The following is a 14830-nucleotide window of genomic DNA, read 5'->3' on the forward strand; positions in this document are numbered from 1 at the left end:
TTTCTCTTTCAGCAAGAAATAAAAAACTTGGCAGCCGTTATGGATACCATCAACTAGGAAAAAGTCATTCATCTTGTGCTTCAAAGACTTGCCTAGGATTTCCTTGATGCCATCAAAAAAAGTTGAGTACAACAGCATGTGTGCTGCCTTGAGTAGCAGGGCTGACAGTACTTAGCCACTGCCCTGCTGGTGCTCCCACCAAATTTTTTTTTGGAGAACAATGCTCCTGATAGTGGTGTGTGCTGAGAGCAAGTCAGTCCCGCATTTAAGTCGACTTTGGGCTCCAGCTGGCTGAGTTCATGCTGAACAGCTAGACTTTTTTGAAGACGACCAAAGAGCTTGAAAAAAGGCTCAACTAAGTATATAAAAAGTCTCAGAAAAGGGAAAAATGCTGATCATTTTTGCACTTTGCTATATATGAGTAAAAAAATACATATTTATATGTTAAATGTACATATATTTATGAAACACAAGCTTGTCAATGACCGAGATTATTTATTTCGTCAGGAAATTATACCGAGCATGTAGAAAATTTGTTTAAAAAAAAATTTGTTCTTACCATTTGGCTACAGTTATAGTTACAATGATGTAGTATTTTTCCTGTGAAATTGAATTGTATTTTTGAACCGGACATTGTTTGATGGCTAATTACAAACTATTCTTCAAACTATATTTATATCTCCATACTTTGCGATGACTACTCTTTATCTACTTTGTTTATGTTTACTTTACTTACTCTTCTCAAGGATATTATTTATTTCAGCTTCACATCAACAAATGTATGCATGCATATACATGTATGTATGATCATGTTTATGTAGATTCATAGCTGCTTGTATATATATATATATATATATATATAAGTACAAAAATGGAAAAAGTTTTTAGCAACGGTTTGCGACTAAAAGTTTCATACTGCATGCAGTAATCATCAGATGCTAATGTCTGCTAATGTCTGCTAATGTCTGCTAATGTCACATTAGCATTTGATGATTACTGCACGCAGTATGAAACTTTTAGTCATAAACTGTTGCTAAAAACTTTTTCCATCTTTGTACTTATACAGGCTCGGTGGACAACTTTGAGCACTATATCAGTGAAGTCTCAACCATTATCTGTATATAAATATATATGTATGTATATATATATATATATCTATATATATATAATACACCTCACTCAGGTATACAGCAAGGACATTGGAATGACATTCGGTATTGAGAAATTTGGAAGGCCAATTCTTAAGAAAGACCATTCTATGCTCACAGAGTGCCTAATAATGCTAAATGGTACCATCAAAGATATAGAAGAAGGGTACAAGCACTTGGGGATTATGGAAAGCAACTTCAACCACGAAGCCAATGTACATTCCAAAGCCATTACTGAATACAAGAAACGCCTTCAGCAGGTCCTATGGAGCCAGCTCAATGCCAAGAACCAAGTCATGGCAATAAACACCTACGCACTGCCAGTAAAAAAGTATCCAGCAGACATAATAAAGTGGACTGAAGAAACCATCAAGGAAACAGATATACATGTACAACCTCGTAAACTGCTGACCATGCATGGAGCACTCCAACCAAAATCTGATACTACTAGATTGTATCTCGATAGGAAAGATGGTGGTAGGGAACTCAAAAGTGTACAGCAGACAGTCAAAGATGAAGAGCAAAGCATCAAAGCCTATGCAGCCTCCATTAGCCACTTCAGATAAGTTTCTAGCTGAATTTCAATCAGCTGCTCTTACAATGGACCTTTGCCCCGATGATGTGGAAATTGACTGGCACACAAATCCTCTTCATGTTGCTTACCAACAAAAAGTATCTAAGGTTGGTGCTCATCACCAGACATACATGTATACGTGGCTGAACAAATGAAAGCTAACGGCTATTACAGAGTCGCTAATCATGGCAGCCCAGAAACAAGTGCTCCCAACTAGGCAACCCTAAACAAAAATCTATCACACTAGAGACGATGCTAGCTACACTCTGCGCAAAGAGGCACTTGAGACCATCCAATACATCATCAATGGATGCAAGCAGCTAGCAGGAAACACATACACTCAGCAGCATAATCATGTTGCAGGTGTTGTGTATAGAAGTCTATGTGACGAGTATGGCCTTAATAAGCCAAAACACTGGTGGGAAGCTCCTGGTAAGGTCAATGGATATGACCGCACTAAGATCCTCTGGGACTTCTACATCCGGACTGACAAGCATGTCCTAGCAAACCAACCAGATATAGTGGTGGTAGACCAGGAGAACAAAAGGGCTACTATAATAGATGTAGCAGTAGCCAATGACCACAATATAGCCAGCAAAGAAAAAGAAAAGGTAGAGAACTTTCTCCCTCTTGGAGAAAAGATGGAATAATGATGGGATGTAAGAACAACTGTAATTCCAGTAGTCATTGGGGCACTGGGCGCAATAACATCGGCGCATAAAATGTGGCTTGCCCAGATACCGACAGCAATCAACTTAGGTGAGTTGCAGAAAAGTGCAATATTGGGAACAGCTAAGATCTTGAGGCGCGTGCTCAAACTCCCAGGTCTCTGGTAGGAGACACGAGTTAGAGCAGAAATTACCACCCATACGGGTTCACCGGGGTAAGGAGACAATTTATATATATATATATATATATATATATATATATATATGTATATATATACATATATGTATATATATATATACATATATGTATATATATATGTATATATATATTTATATATATGTATACATATATATGTCTTCTTTGCACATACACTCATACATGCATGTATATATATATGTGCATATACATACTCACCAGTAAATACAAATACAGATCTGTGGTCTAAACAAAGGGGGAAATAAAAGATTTAAAATGGCCAAATTCACCATGTTAATAGGTATATACTGAAGAAAATTGATTATATCCACAATTTCTTTGAAAAGTTGTTTTATCAGATTATTACTCATGTGGTTCAACACTCTATGAATATGCTGTAGCGGAGTGCTGACAAGATATTTTGTGATGTATAAAAGTTAATAATAACTGTAGATACGCTCACTGAAAAATCAGTATGATGAACTGGAGAAAGAAGTCATTATAAACAGGCAACTATTCCCAACTATTACCATCTATCACCATGCATCACCATATATCACTGTCTATTACCATGTATCACCATCTATTACCATCATAGATTGATCCAAAGTTTTCAAGAAAAATGTAAAATACATTTTAGATAATGGTCCAGTAATTTACAATAAGATTAATTTTTAGGATGGTATTGTGGCGGGGTTTAAAGAGCTCAAAAAACAAATGGACAACTTCATTGTAGAAGAGTTGCCTGAATTGGAAGTAGGAGGACAACTCCAACTGAAACAAACAGGTATGAAAGAAACCACGGTTCAAAATGAAATCTATTTTCAGTAGAGGTCCTTATTTTTAATCACTTTCCTTTCACTCATGTTTTTTTTAATCATGTCCTTCATTTTACAAATAATATTTCTATGCATTTTTTTTACTTTATCTCTTGTTGGGAACTTGTTCATATATGGTGTTGCATGTAGCTTATTTGGTGAAACTTGTTACTTTTAACCAAAATACTTGGCTTTAAAAGATCATTGTGTGAAATTACCATTTGTCTTTCTTTGTGCTGCAATGCCTAAAGCGCAGGACTTTTTATCAGGTGATCATAGAAAATGTGGACCATGCTGTTAGTACCTCAGTGTGGTGGAGTTGTTAAAGTGAAACTAAGCAAAACTTCAGCTATCTTTCATTTCAACAATTAAAAGATTACTGTTATGCACAACACTACTCTAAGTAACAGGTTATTTTATAACAGGTCAGCATAATGACTACAGCTATTTTTTCTTTTACTTTTTATCACCTGTCCTTTACAAAGAGTTTAATCCTTTCGAGATCACGCGTGCACGGCCTAGAAATCTACAGCATACCCAGCCGATTACTATAGCAAATCGAGCATTTGACATGACTACATAACAACTGCAGTAACTTACATCAAAATTGTGGTAAATACATAAATTAGCATGCATATGAAGCGGAAGTTTTTCTACAAGCTGATACCTTTTTATGTAGGTAAAAATGATGTATGTAAAATAATTTATAGATAAAATGATAGCTTGCAAATACTTTGCAGTACCAGTTCCAATTTATTGAAGCTATGAATTCTTTATTTTTATATGCCATTTTCCATTAAATTTCTCTAATTTATAAATTTGACAATGTTGCATAAATAATACTTGCACAAATTCATACGTTCACAACTATTTGAAAAAAAATTGGGCGTCAAATTGCATTGAAAGGGAAGTTTTGCGCTCTGATGCATTTTGGATGGGCCCTTTGAAATGCTCAGTGCATGACCGCAATTAGATGCAAACCATGGAGGCCTAAAAATATATCTCAAATTTCACTATAACTTACATAGTGCAAATCGGCATGGCATTATAAATGAATATGCACCAGAAAGCACAGAAATTTCTCTGTAGACCGCCATTTCTCCCTGCAAGTAGCCTGTCAATATTTCAGTCAAAATTCCGACTTGTCAAAGTTTTCTTCTTTCCATCATGAAATATTGGAAGCAAATATATCTTTATAAGCAATAACTCTGAAAAAAATCATTTATGAGAGGCATCCGCATGGACTCATGTTTTTGCGAGAGTTTGCCAAAAACTTTAGTAGTCCAAGTGTATTGAAAGTAGAGCTAAGAGCTCCAGTGCATCGTGGCCACACATCTTTAAAAAGCCAATGACGCCGAATTGATAAGCAGTGCAAAACAAGTATCTAACATGGCTGCTCAAAGTCTGCTATGACTTTTGTTCAAATTGACATGTAGCTGTAAATAAATATTCATCTGAAAGCTGAGAAATTTTTCTACAGACTGATATTTTTTTTCAATGAAACTTTTGAAGATTTTGCAACCTGAGATCTGAATACTTGCAGTTACTATGTTTCGTGTCAGACTTTTTTATGCATTTCTCAAAACTATAGATTTTTGTAACAATTTTGCATACAAATTCATTGCACATATTCATGTTTGCTTCAGAAAAATTGACTGGTTGTGCACAAAAATAATTGAGTTGTGATCCTGTTTTCACACATTGGGTGAAGCAGCAAGGCAGGAAGCAACATTTATTATGAGCAGAAACAACAAATCGTAGACTGCTAGATTGCACAACAAAAAGTGAACTGAACTCTTTGATTAGGTGGGTACCCTGAAAAGAGCAGTGGGCAACAATTACAGCATACCAATGCGCAGCACATAAAACTGATTAGATAATGACATTTCTGCAAATGTATGTACAAAAACTAGCAATACCAATCAATGGAGCCTGTGCAAATACATGTACTAAGTAAAATAAAATTTGAAAATAAATTTATTTACCATGGTAAGGATTAAAACATGTCTCGCACAAAAGCACTCCACATGCTAAGCATTTAAATTTTGAATTTTTTGCGCTGAGGGGTATTGTCATTAGCTCACTTATTGCAGTGCATAGCAGTTCTAAACTTTTCCGGCTTACTTTTCTCTCGACTAATTAGCACTTTTCGATCTGTTGGAAACGTTGAAGCGTGAGGAATAATGTTGATGATACACAATACAATGTAATCAAATGTCTGATAAATTAATTTCTGTCGAAACTCATGATCAGTCATTTTACAGCCGCTATAGATTTTTATAACTTATGACCGCATTGCATACACAAATATCTAACAAATGAAAAAGATAATTTATGTCATTTTAGAGTTTACACTCAGCATTATAATAATGTAAATTTTTATCAGATTTGTCAACTCCCCTCATTTACTTGTTGTAATTCAAAATAACAGCTCGTTTGCAAACTTTATTGGTTTATAATTTGCTTTAGTTGTATCTACGACTTCCAAGTGTTTAGGCATAGTTCAAATTACAGAAATATATTTGTAATTTCTTCTACAGCCAACCATACTTTCATCATTAGAAAAGCTTTTTGCCTCACCTTTTTAATAGCATTTCTGTTACACATTTTCAAGTTTTTAAGGAGACCTTTTCGGTTCTAACACATAAGTCGGCGAACATGAGTGTTATTTTTTTAAGCTCAACTTGTGCACATTGCCAGAAACAGCATCACAATGAGCAAATAACTTTATTCCAAATCTAAATATTTTATATGAAATATACTGCCTGAAGCTCAGCCTTTATTTTCAGGCTAGCAAGCTTTAATCTATAGACACAAATGTACCAGAGAGCAAAACAGAAGATAACAGGTCACATCTTATGTCAAAACGTTTCCTAGCTTGAACAATTTATTGTCAGAAGGGTTTAAGAGTTGTCAGTAAAATGTGAGCTGTTTAAAACCATTAAAAACCTGCTTCTTGAAATTATTTTTCTAAACGTTGGCCTAGGTTATAAATGATGGGTTGACTAGTAAGACAACAGAGTAAACTTCTTGAAAACACCCATAAGCAAATCTAAAATGAAAACTCGTCAAATATCTTTGTCATGGACAGGCTCCCAAGCATTGCAATGTTTTTGAAGGCCAATATATATATTAGTTTCGCTAACTAAAACATTCATGATGGCTGATGTTATAAAAAAGCTTTAAGTTATCAAAAATAATTACCTTTTCAGGAATTCTCCCTTTTACGCCTGCCAAGCTCTCATCAAAATGCAATTATTTGGGTTCTAAGTCAGCTCCTCCTTGAAATTCGTCATTATTCTGCATTTCAATGTTTGCCGTTGCACTCTTACTTTTGCAATCTGAGTCATTCTGTTGCTCTTTTTCGATTTTCAATAGTCTTCTTTACATTCTTCTGACCCACAATCTGTTTTTTAAACTACCAAACCAGTCGACCTCTTCCTATAAACCAACTTTTTTAGCACAGCTCGAACAATTGCATGCGTTCATGTTGAACAGCTTTCCATGAAAGATCAAATCTTTGCTATGTGTACTCTTTGCACAGGCGTGTTAGCCATTATTTTTAGCCTTCAAACTAGTAGTACAAAGTCTATCGTAATTACTCAAAAAAGTAAATTTAATTTTAAATGCAATTTTTTAATAAATAAAATAATTTAAATCAAAGGTCGATCGAAGTCTGAATTCTGTCGAGATTTTCCATATCAGTACCCTGAGACCATGCTCTTATCAGGACGAACATTGGGATAAGGGTTAATATATCAGATGCCTTCTTATTCAGAATGTTCATTAGTGTTGGCTATTAAAATACTTACTGGAAAGTTCGTCTGTTATATTGGAGTTGTATTCTTACATTCCCTTGTAAGGATATTTTCCTACTAATCTCACCCGCTTCAACAATGCATAATTTTTATTGGTCATTGTGTAATTTAAATTACACAATGACCAACAAAAATTATGCATTGCAGGTATTAAACAAAATATGGTAGCACCTCAGGGAATTGTGATCTCTATTCTCTATTTCCATATGGCGATGCTCCATCTAACAGGTAAGTTTACACCTTTTTTTGTACATATCTCATTTTAATTGTTTCAAAGTGTTTATACAAGCCTATACTTACTGATATATGGTCATTATTTAGAAGGAAATGTCGTTGTTAAAGTCTTCAAAGTAATTAATTACTTCGAAATGTTTTTATTCGATTTTTGGGAAGTTTATTATGGTCAGTTCATTATGAATTACATTTAATGTCTTCTACAAAAACTTAATGTATTCAATTTACTAAATTATTAGAGTGTTTAAAAAATGTTTGTGTAGAAAACATCAAAACAAATATAGCAAGGAATAGATAGTGTTTTACAAGGAAAATCGAGTGTAGAACAAATTATGTATTAATCAATTGAAGTCGATTAAGATATAACTTACCTATTCCAATATGTTGTTTGATGATAATGCATTTGAAAATAAAGGGTAATTTACCACTTTCATATTGAGATAAACTCCCAAACATAACAATGTCACATATGACTGGTATAAGTCAGCTTATGAAAAATCAAACATTTTTGCATTTATTTTATACTGCCAAACAGCCTATTTTGTTATTAAATATTATTTAATGTTAGATCAAGTTAACTATCCTAATTTTAGGTGAAAGGCGTGACATTGAGTTGAAGATTGTTTCAGCTGGTAACATAGTAGTTAACAGTAACCAGCACCCTGTGGTTCCTCAACCACAACAACTCCTTTCATTCGGTGCTCCTCCAAAGTCTATAACTTTACTCAAATCCTTAAAACCACCATCCTATCCTGTATCAGTATGTCAGCAAAAAGGAGTTACATATTTAGGAATGTATAATGGGACAGTGAGTAGAATTGATGGCAACTACAAGCTGCATAACCCATTCATCTCTACCCCTCGTACTGTTGAGTCCATCAGCTTCCATGAGAACAAACTATATATATTGTCTCATAGTGAGCCTCGCACAGTAAATGTCTATGATCTGTCAGGGCAATTGATCACAACCTGGCAGCATCCATTTCATGAATGGTTCTCTAGCATGCTGACTGTAACAGCAGGTGATGTAGTGATTGCTGATCCCCATAACAAGAGACTAATTATTTATTCTCTCACTGGAACAACTCTGCATAACGTAAATTGCCACCTCTTGAGTAATGCTCAAGTCTTGTTATGCACTGGACATGGTGATGATGTCATCATAGCTAACAGTGAGACAAATAAAGTCTTCAGATTCAACATCACCACGGAGAATGTCAGGTTGACTTTTACCCATCCTGATCCTACGCAAGGTCTGGTGTGCTATAGAGACTACATACTGGTAGCTGCGAGGAACAGCATTAGCATCTACACACTCAGTTATGCTACAGGTAAGTTGTATGTATGATGTCCTGGTTAGTAAAATTAGTTGAGAGTGTCATGTTAGCTTATAGAGCAATTTGCAAGTTAGTAAAATGACTTTAGCAGCAATCATTAAAAATATTGATTAGAGAAATTTTGCTGAATTGACACTAATAACCGGTTTATGAAATAATATTTAAACGGTGCGATACTTTTGTAGCAAACATCTTTTGGTCTTCACTACCATTTTAGAATCCTATATAAACATAATTTAATCCATTATGATTTCATCTCTGAATTGTGAAATTGGATTGAAATATTTATCATCGTCAAGTTAAGTTGTTCTGACAGGATCAATTATCATTGTAATGATGAGTATACCAAACTGAAGTCGGGTTATTGTATTTAATACTTGTATTAGCAAATTGCCAGATAGAGTCTAGTAGTGACTGGCACGTCATTATAAACCTTAAACCTGACAGGTTATTTTACGTGTAGGGTTGTACAAGTAAATACAGAAATGATACGACATTCTCATATTAACCTTGACAAACATGCAAATGAAAGTGTTGCCAATAGCAAAGGTCTGAAATTATGCCCGCACTACTAATATTTGGTTATTCAGAGCAGCCAGGGACCAGATAATTATCCTATTTATTCTGCTGTAGGCTGATTGCTCAAATAATGCATGCAACCAACGACTTGCTGTTACCTTCATATCAACTTTAGCATATCAAGGAAACTTGACAATAATCAATAAAACCCCATTTCATTTTTAAAATTCTAATACTTTGACCACTTATACAATGTAGCTATTTTACATTTTATACACATTTGTTCCTAAACTTTGTAGGTTACTTAATTTGTAGTGTTATATGAATATGTCTCAGCTGATTGCCGATATTGTTTGAGTAGTTGAACTAATTAATAGGAACACAATAAAGTTCTATGATAATATAAGAGTATAATGACAGCTTCTGTTGCAAAAAAATGGGTGTCGACAAAAAAAGGCAAAGCACGACCACTAGCCAACCTGTCCGAATGTCAATTTTTATAGTCTTGATAGATAGCACCGGCATTTTCATGTAGCATCGTTTCACTTATGCTGTCACCGGCCAATTGTTTGTCTTTTATCCAAAATGTGAGCAGTCTCTTCATCTCGTTGTAAAGATAGCTATGCCGTTTTAGAAACTATGGTTAGTTCTCTTGCAGGCTTAATGCCTTAAATATGATGTTTCGGTTTTCTAATGACAGCTATTGCGGATGTATTTCTGTCACATCCTCAAGCCAGCTCAATCGCGTGTACACCTTTTTCAAAGATTTTAATAATTCCACGTTTAATATCAATCGGTATCATCCGCTTTTTTGCATCATCCTTCATTGTACCGGTTGGCTTTTGGTCTATGCACAGTATCTTTAATTCAGTTAATTCTGCGCTGACAAACGCACAACTAAAAGCGCTTTGTGAAAGTATAAGCAGGGCAGTTGAATAATACAGAGTGATGGTGCTCTCATAAGACACTTCTGACATACTTGGCCTGACTCACATGCTCCTATCTCAAAAGTGGCTCATATCTTAGTCCTAAAACTTGCTTAAAAGCTGGCTCGTATCTCAAGTCTTTTGTATGTTAGGGCTCTGGTAAGTTAAAGCATGACTGTACTTAGAAGAAATGTCCTCTATTTTCTGCTTGAATTGCTAGCCTGAGTGATTGCAGCTGGCTTTAACATATACGTGTATCTGATTATGAGACATAAAGCTATGGCAAAGCGGACCCATTTTTGAACAGAATAATCTTGTTCATTTAAGTTATTTTGAGCTGCCAGTAAAAAAAAATTCAATTAAAAGTGTCGTTAGGTACTCTCTGTGTGGTAATTATCTGTACAAGTATATAATAACGGTAGATATGATGATTGTACAGTAATGTCAATTAGGATGTTCATATATTTTATCACAGGTGAGAAAGTATCAAAGATGATAGATGATGGTATTTCTACCGATAGTTGCTGTAACCGTATCTACAGCTTGAGTGTTACTGGTCAAACCTTGGTTGTACCTCACCAATCAGGTGTCGCGGGCAAGCTGCTCTTCTATAAATTGAGTGAGAAGTAAGGACCGCATTCTTATAAATGATCATATACCGTTATTCATGATCAAGTTTCGTCAAGGCAGACTATCATACAGTGAAGTTATATTAACATATTATTAAAGATTACTATTATTATTGTTGTAAAAGTTTTCTTCACAGTCGTGTGGTGGTAGGTGACTGGTTGTTGTCCATGTTGAGTCCGGGTCTTAACAAAAGGCCAAAGGATCCAACATCTTCCTCAACTCCACTAAGAGAGGACCTTCCTCAAAATGTGAGCTGTTCCTAAGATGGCCGTCTTCTGTATAGTCTCAAAAGACATGTTCACTCCCACCTCCGACAAGTATGCTACATGCCTCATTGATATTATTATTATACTACATGTATATTATTATTATTATTACTATTGTTATTATTGGTTATTAAAGATGAACTTATTCAAAGTGTTTGAGTAGATTTTTCAGAATATATCAATATTTTTTCTATGATTTGGGATGATTTTTGCTGTTTGAGATAATCTGGCAGCTAAGACCATTTCAAGATATAAACCAAGTTTATGGGTATTAGTACGCTAAAAATGTGCAAAATTACATTACTAGTTGTTATCATTACGATAGTTGGTATCAGCTATTGTGTTCAAATTTCGGCATTACGCTTCTCTATTTTATCAGTTCCTTTACATCTATAAATCTATACACCATGCACTTTCACTTGAGCATTTGAACTGCGATCAAGTTTTATTGATTTTAATCTTAAAACAATCTTGCAATCAGGTTACCTGAAACATAAAAACTCTGCAACTGACAAACAATATCGATACCTTGTGATAACATCTACTAAAATTCTGTGTCAATTCTTACTCATTCTGACCGTAAAATCAGTAAAAATCAGTAATTACCTGCTAGGTTAGGTTTTTTAATGTTGTGACTTTTTTTGTTTAATTTATAACTTTTCAAATTTTCTGTTCACACATCTGGTGATTAATAAAATTAGTTGTCTTGTAACAGAAATCGTTCTTTTTGTTAAAAACTTGCCTTTTGTAGTGGAGCTACTAAAAATGGGTCAGTGGCCTACAGAGATGTTTGTAAACTTAAAGAAGGCTCAGCTTTGCTAGCAGGTGAAATCTTAGTGTTTTTAGTTCTAACTGGTAGTTCTTGTTGTTTCTGATGCTGAACTTACTCTGCTGCCTTCCAGACGGGGTCAGGTGGTAATCGAGATTAAACTGCAAGTTTTTTTATACAACATCAGACTACAGTGCATAAGTTTGAGGTAGGATCTAAGAGATTAAGGCAAGTGACACTAGCAGCTCCCGCTCTTAAATTTCTTGCCTATGCTTAGTTTATTACGCCTGCTGATCATTTTGACAGCCATGGCAAGGTCAATCCACTATATAGCCATAATAGTTAGCATTTATGACAAGTTTTCGTGGAAGGTCAGTACTTGCCCACCATTTTTCTGTCCCTTCGAGAAAATAGAGGAAGTAAATGTAAATTTTTTCCGATAGTTAAACTAAGATTACTTATGGTCTTAAAGTATTAATTCTTGTACCAAGAGTTCTTTGATAATACATTGACCATTGTCAAGCCTGATGACAGGAATCAGTCTTTTCTAGACGTATACATATGTATTGGTGCTATTGAAAGTGTTCATGTGAGCAAATGCATGCGTGCGTGCATATGGGTGTGCGTACCGGTGTGTATGCGTGTGCATGTGTGCATGTAAATGTGAATGTGCGTGTGGGGTTGTGTGTACATGTGGGTGTGCATGTGTGCGCATTTGTGTGCGTGTGTGCGTTTGTGCACCTGCGCGTGTGTGTGTGCGTGCGTGCGTGCGTGTGTGTGTGTGTGTGTGTGCGTGAGCATTTGCTTATCTGTTTACATCGCTAAGTGTGCGTTTGTGTTTGTTTTTGGGTTCATGTGTGTGTAGAAGTGTGTATGTGTGGGTCTGTGTGTGTACGTACATGCATGTGTGCTTGTGTTTGCAGCAGTATATGCGTGCACGCATGCATGGTATACAGTAAGGTGCAAAATCTTCAAACTTTTAAGCTCTAACCTAGGATTTCCAATTATCAGTTTATGTGAAACTAAATACTGTAATATTGTGAGAAACAGCTCTACATAGTCTTGATGCCCTAAGGTTGCCTTCTCTCTAAATATATTGTATATAAAACACATACTCCTATGGCTCACCCTCATCACAAACCAATTTATTTCTCTTTCAAAGACTAGAGCTTTGATCCGTAAACCACACATCAAAGACCCCTGACCTGAAGATAAATTTGTTAGTCTCCATCTAATGGTAAAAATAACCAACCAAACATGGGAATAAAGGACAAAGTAGATTAATTACAATGTAGTTTTAATAGTACACAGCATCAGGGATAAGGAATTCTTAAGAGCTTAATAATTTATTAAGTACAAAACGGTAATTTGGCAAAGAACAAAACTACACAATAGCCCACAAATTAGTTTACATTGAAATGTAGATGCTGTGGTGCCAACACGCCCATATCCTAATGTTTTCATGGCTAGTACTTATACCATCTGGGATCATCCTGTATTTACCATACAGGAAAGTGAGATCTCTACACTTCGATATGTATGTACAAATGCCTTTGTGGAGCGCAAACTCCTTTTAAACTTTCGTGGATTTGGAACGATCCTTCCGCAAGTGCGAAATAAATGAAGAAGCTGAATGTGTCGTGCAAGTGCTGTCCGTCTTCATCCACATTCATTAAAAACTCCCTCCATCAATGTTCCGACATCGCACATGGTACCAGTATTGCAATTGTCTCAAAAGTGATTAATCATTGTGATAATGAGGAAGAAAAACATATACATAAATGCACGCATTTACATACCTAGAAACGCTACATACCCCTGGTGACATGTGTACACATATGAAAACATGCATGCAGCTGCTTGCGCTCATGCAGACCTCACACTACATGCACACACCATTTAATTATCAATAAAAGTTTTTTTCTTGTAACATAGCTTGTTTCTTAACTTGAGAACAAGCATCCACATTAGCATTACTAGCCTTGGGTAAGCAACCTACAGAGACATTGGCAACTTCGGAGAAATCACGTCTTTGCTATTACCACTCTATAAAATGTCTCCATATAATATAAAAAAGTTATTTTGTAAACTGAAACAGAATGTGTAGAAATCACTACAGGTTGTTTATTGAAATCGGAAAGCTGTAGAACAAACAATTAGAAAGCAGCAACTTTCAAAATTTGCACAGTTGCTCTTTAGAGAAAACTCACAAATAAAGCATCAAGGATTTTAGATATTCAGCAGCTATACAGAAGTGTCAGAAACAGTGAATTTGTCAAAAACCTTTGCTATCAAATACAGATCTAACAAACAATTAAAGTGATTGACATATTATAGAGAAAAAGCTAAACTTTAAATGGCAAACGGCTAGTATCAAATTTAATCATGGAAGTACTCGTCTCGGATTTTAATAATAGAAAAATTTTAAATGACCAGCCTCTTAAAATATAGATCTTGTATAACAAGATGCCCTAAACACATCGCATTGGTGTATAAACAATATGCCGCCGGGTAAAAACTGTAATTTCATAAAATTCGGTCACAGACTTTGATATAACCAAAGTCGGCAGCTTTAAAGCAGAAATTTGATAAATACTGAGTTGTTCGTAGGCTTACAACACCGACCAGTATTAATTCTTTAAACTTTGGCCATCCTTGTCAATGCTTGTCAGAACCGTAGTCAATTTACCCAACAATCTGACAATTTAAAACTTTTAAGAGAGGCGTTCTAACATGTTCATAATACAATGTCATTTGATAAACACTTGCTGAAAATCTGGCAAAATTCACTAAACCAAAACCAATAACCAAAACCATCAAATAAAAATATAAATAGGAGAGGCATTTCCTATGTATGCGCTGGCAAACAAAAACAGCTACATATCAGCTGCAGCTTTTTCATATATAGCGGCAATCGACATAAGTCA

The 14830-nt window shown here is 35.2% G+C and overlaps 1 protein-coding gene across 1 annotated transcript; it reads left to right on the forward strand.

The window, feature by feature from the left end:
- Nucleotides 1-3269: 3269 nt before the first annotated feature.
- Nucleotides 3270-11247, forward strand: LOC137404543 (uncharacterized). Its single transcript, XM_068090765.1, has 3 exons — nucleotides 3270-3373; nucleotides 8050-8787; nucleotides 10714-11247. The coding sequence occupies exons 1-3, from the start codon at nucleotides 3304-3306 to the stop codon at nucleotides 10866-10868; spliced, it is 963 nt and encodes a 320-aa protein (XP_067946866.1). The 5' UTR covers nucleotides 3270-3303; the 3' UTR covers nucleotides 10869-11247.
- Nucleotides 11248-14830: the final 3583 nt, after the last annotated feature.

This window comes from Watersipora subatra, chromosome 9 (assembly GCF_963576615.1).
Source record: "Watersipora subatra chromosome 9, tzWatSuba1.1, whole genome shotgun sequence".
Lineage (NCBI taxonomy): Eukaryota > Metazoa > Bryozoa > Gymnolaemata > Cheilostomatida > Watersiporidae > Watersipora > Watersipora subatra.

Excerpts from the sequence above, each read along its gene's own strand:
- LOC137404543 (XM_068090765.1), top strand. The coding sequence starts at position 3,304 with ATGGACAACTTCATTGTAGAAGAGTTGCCTGAATTGGAAGTAGGAGGA. Across the intron at positions 3,374-8,049 it reads ACTCCAACTGAAACAAACAG|GTGAAAGGCGTGACATTGAG; the intron begins GTATGAAAGAAA and ends TCCTAATTTTAG. Across the intron at positions 8,788-10,713 it reads CACACTCAGTTATGCTACAG|GTGAGAAAGTATCAAAGATG; the intron begins GTAAGTTGTATG and ends ATTTTATCACAG.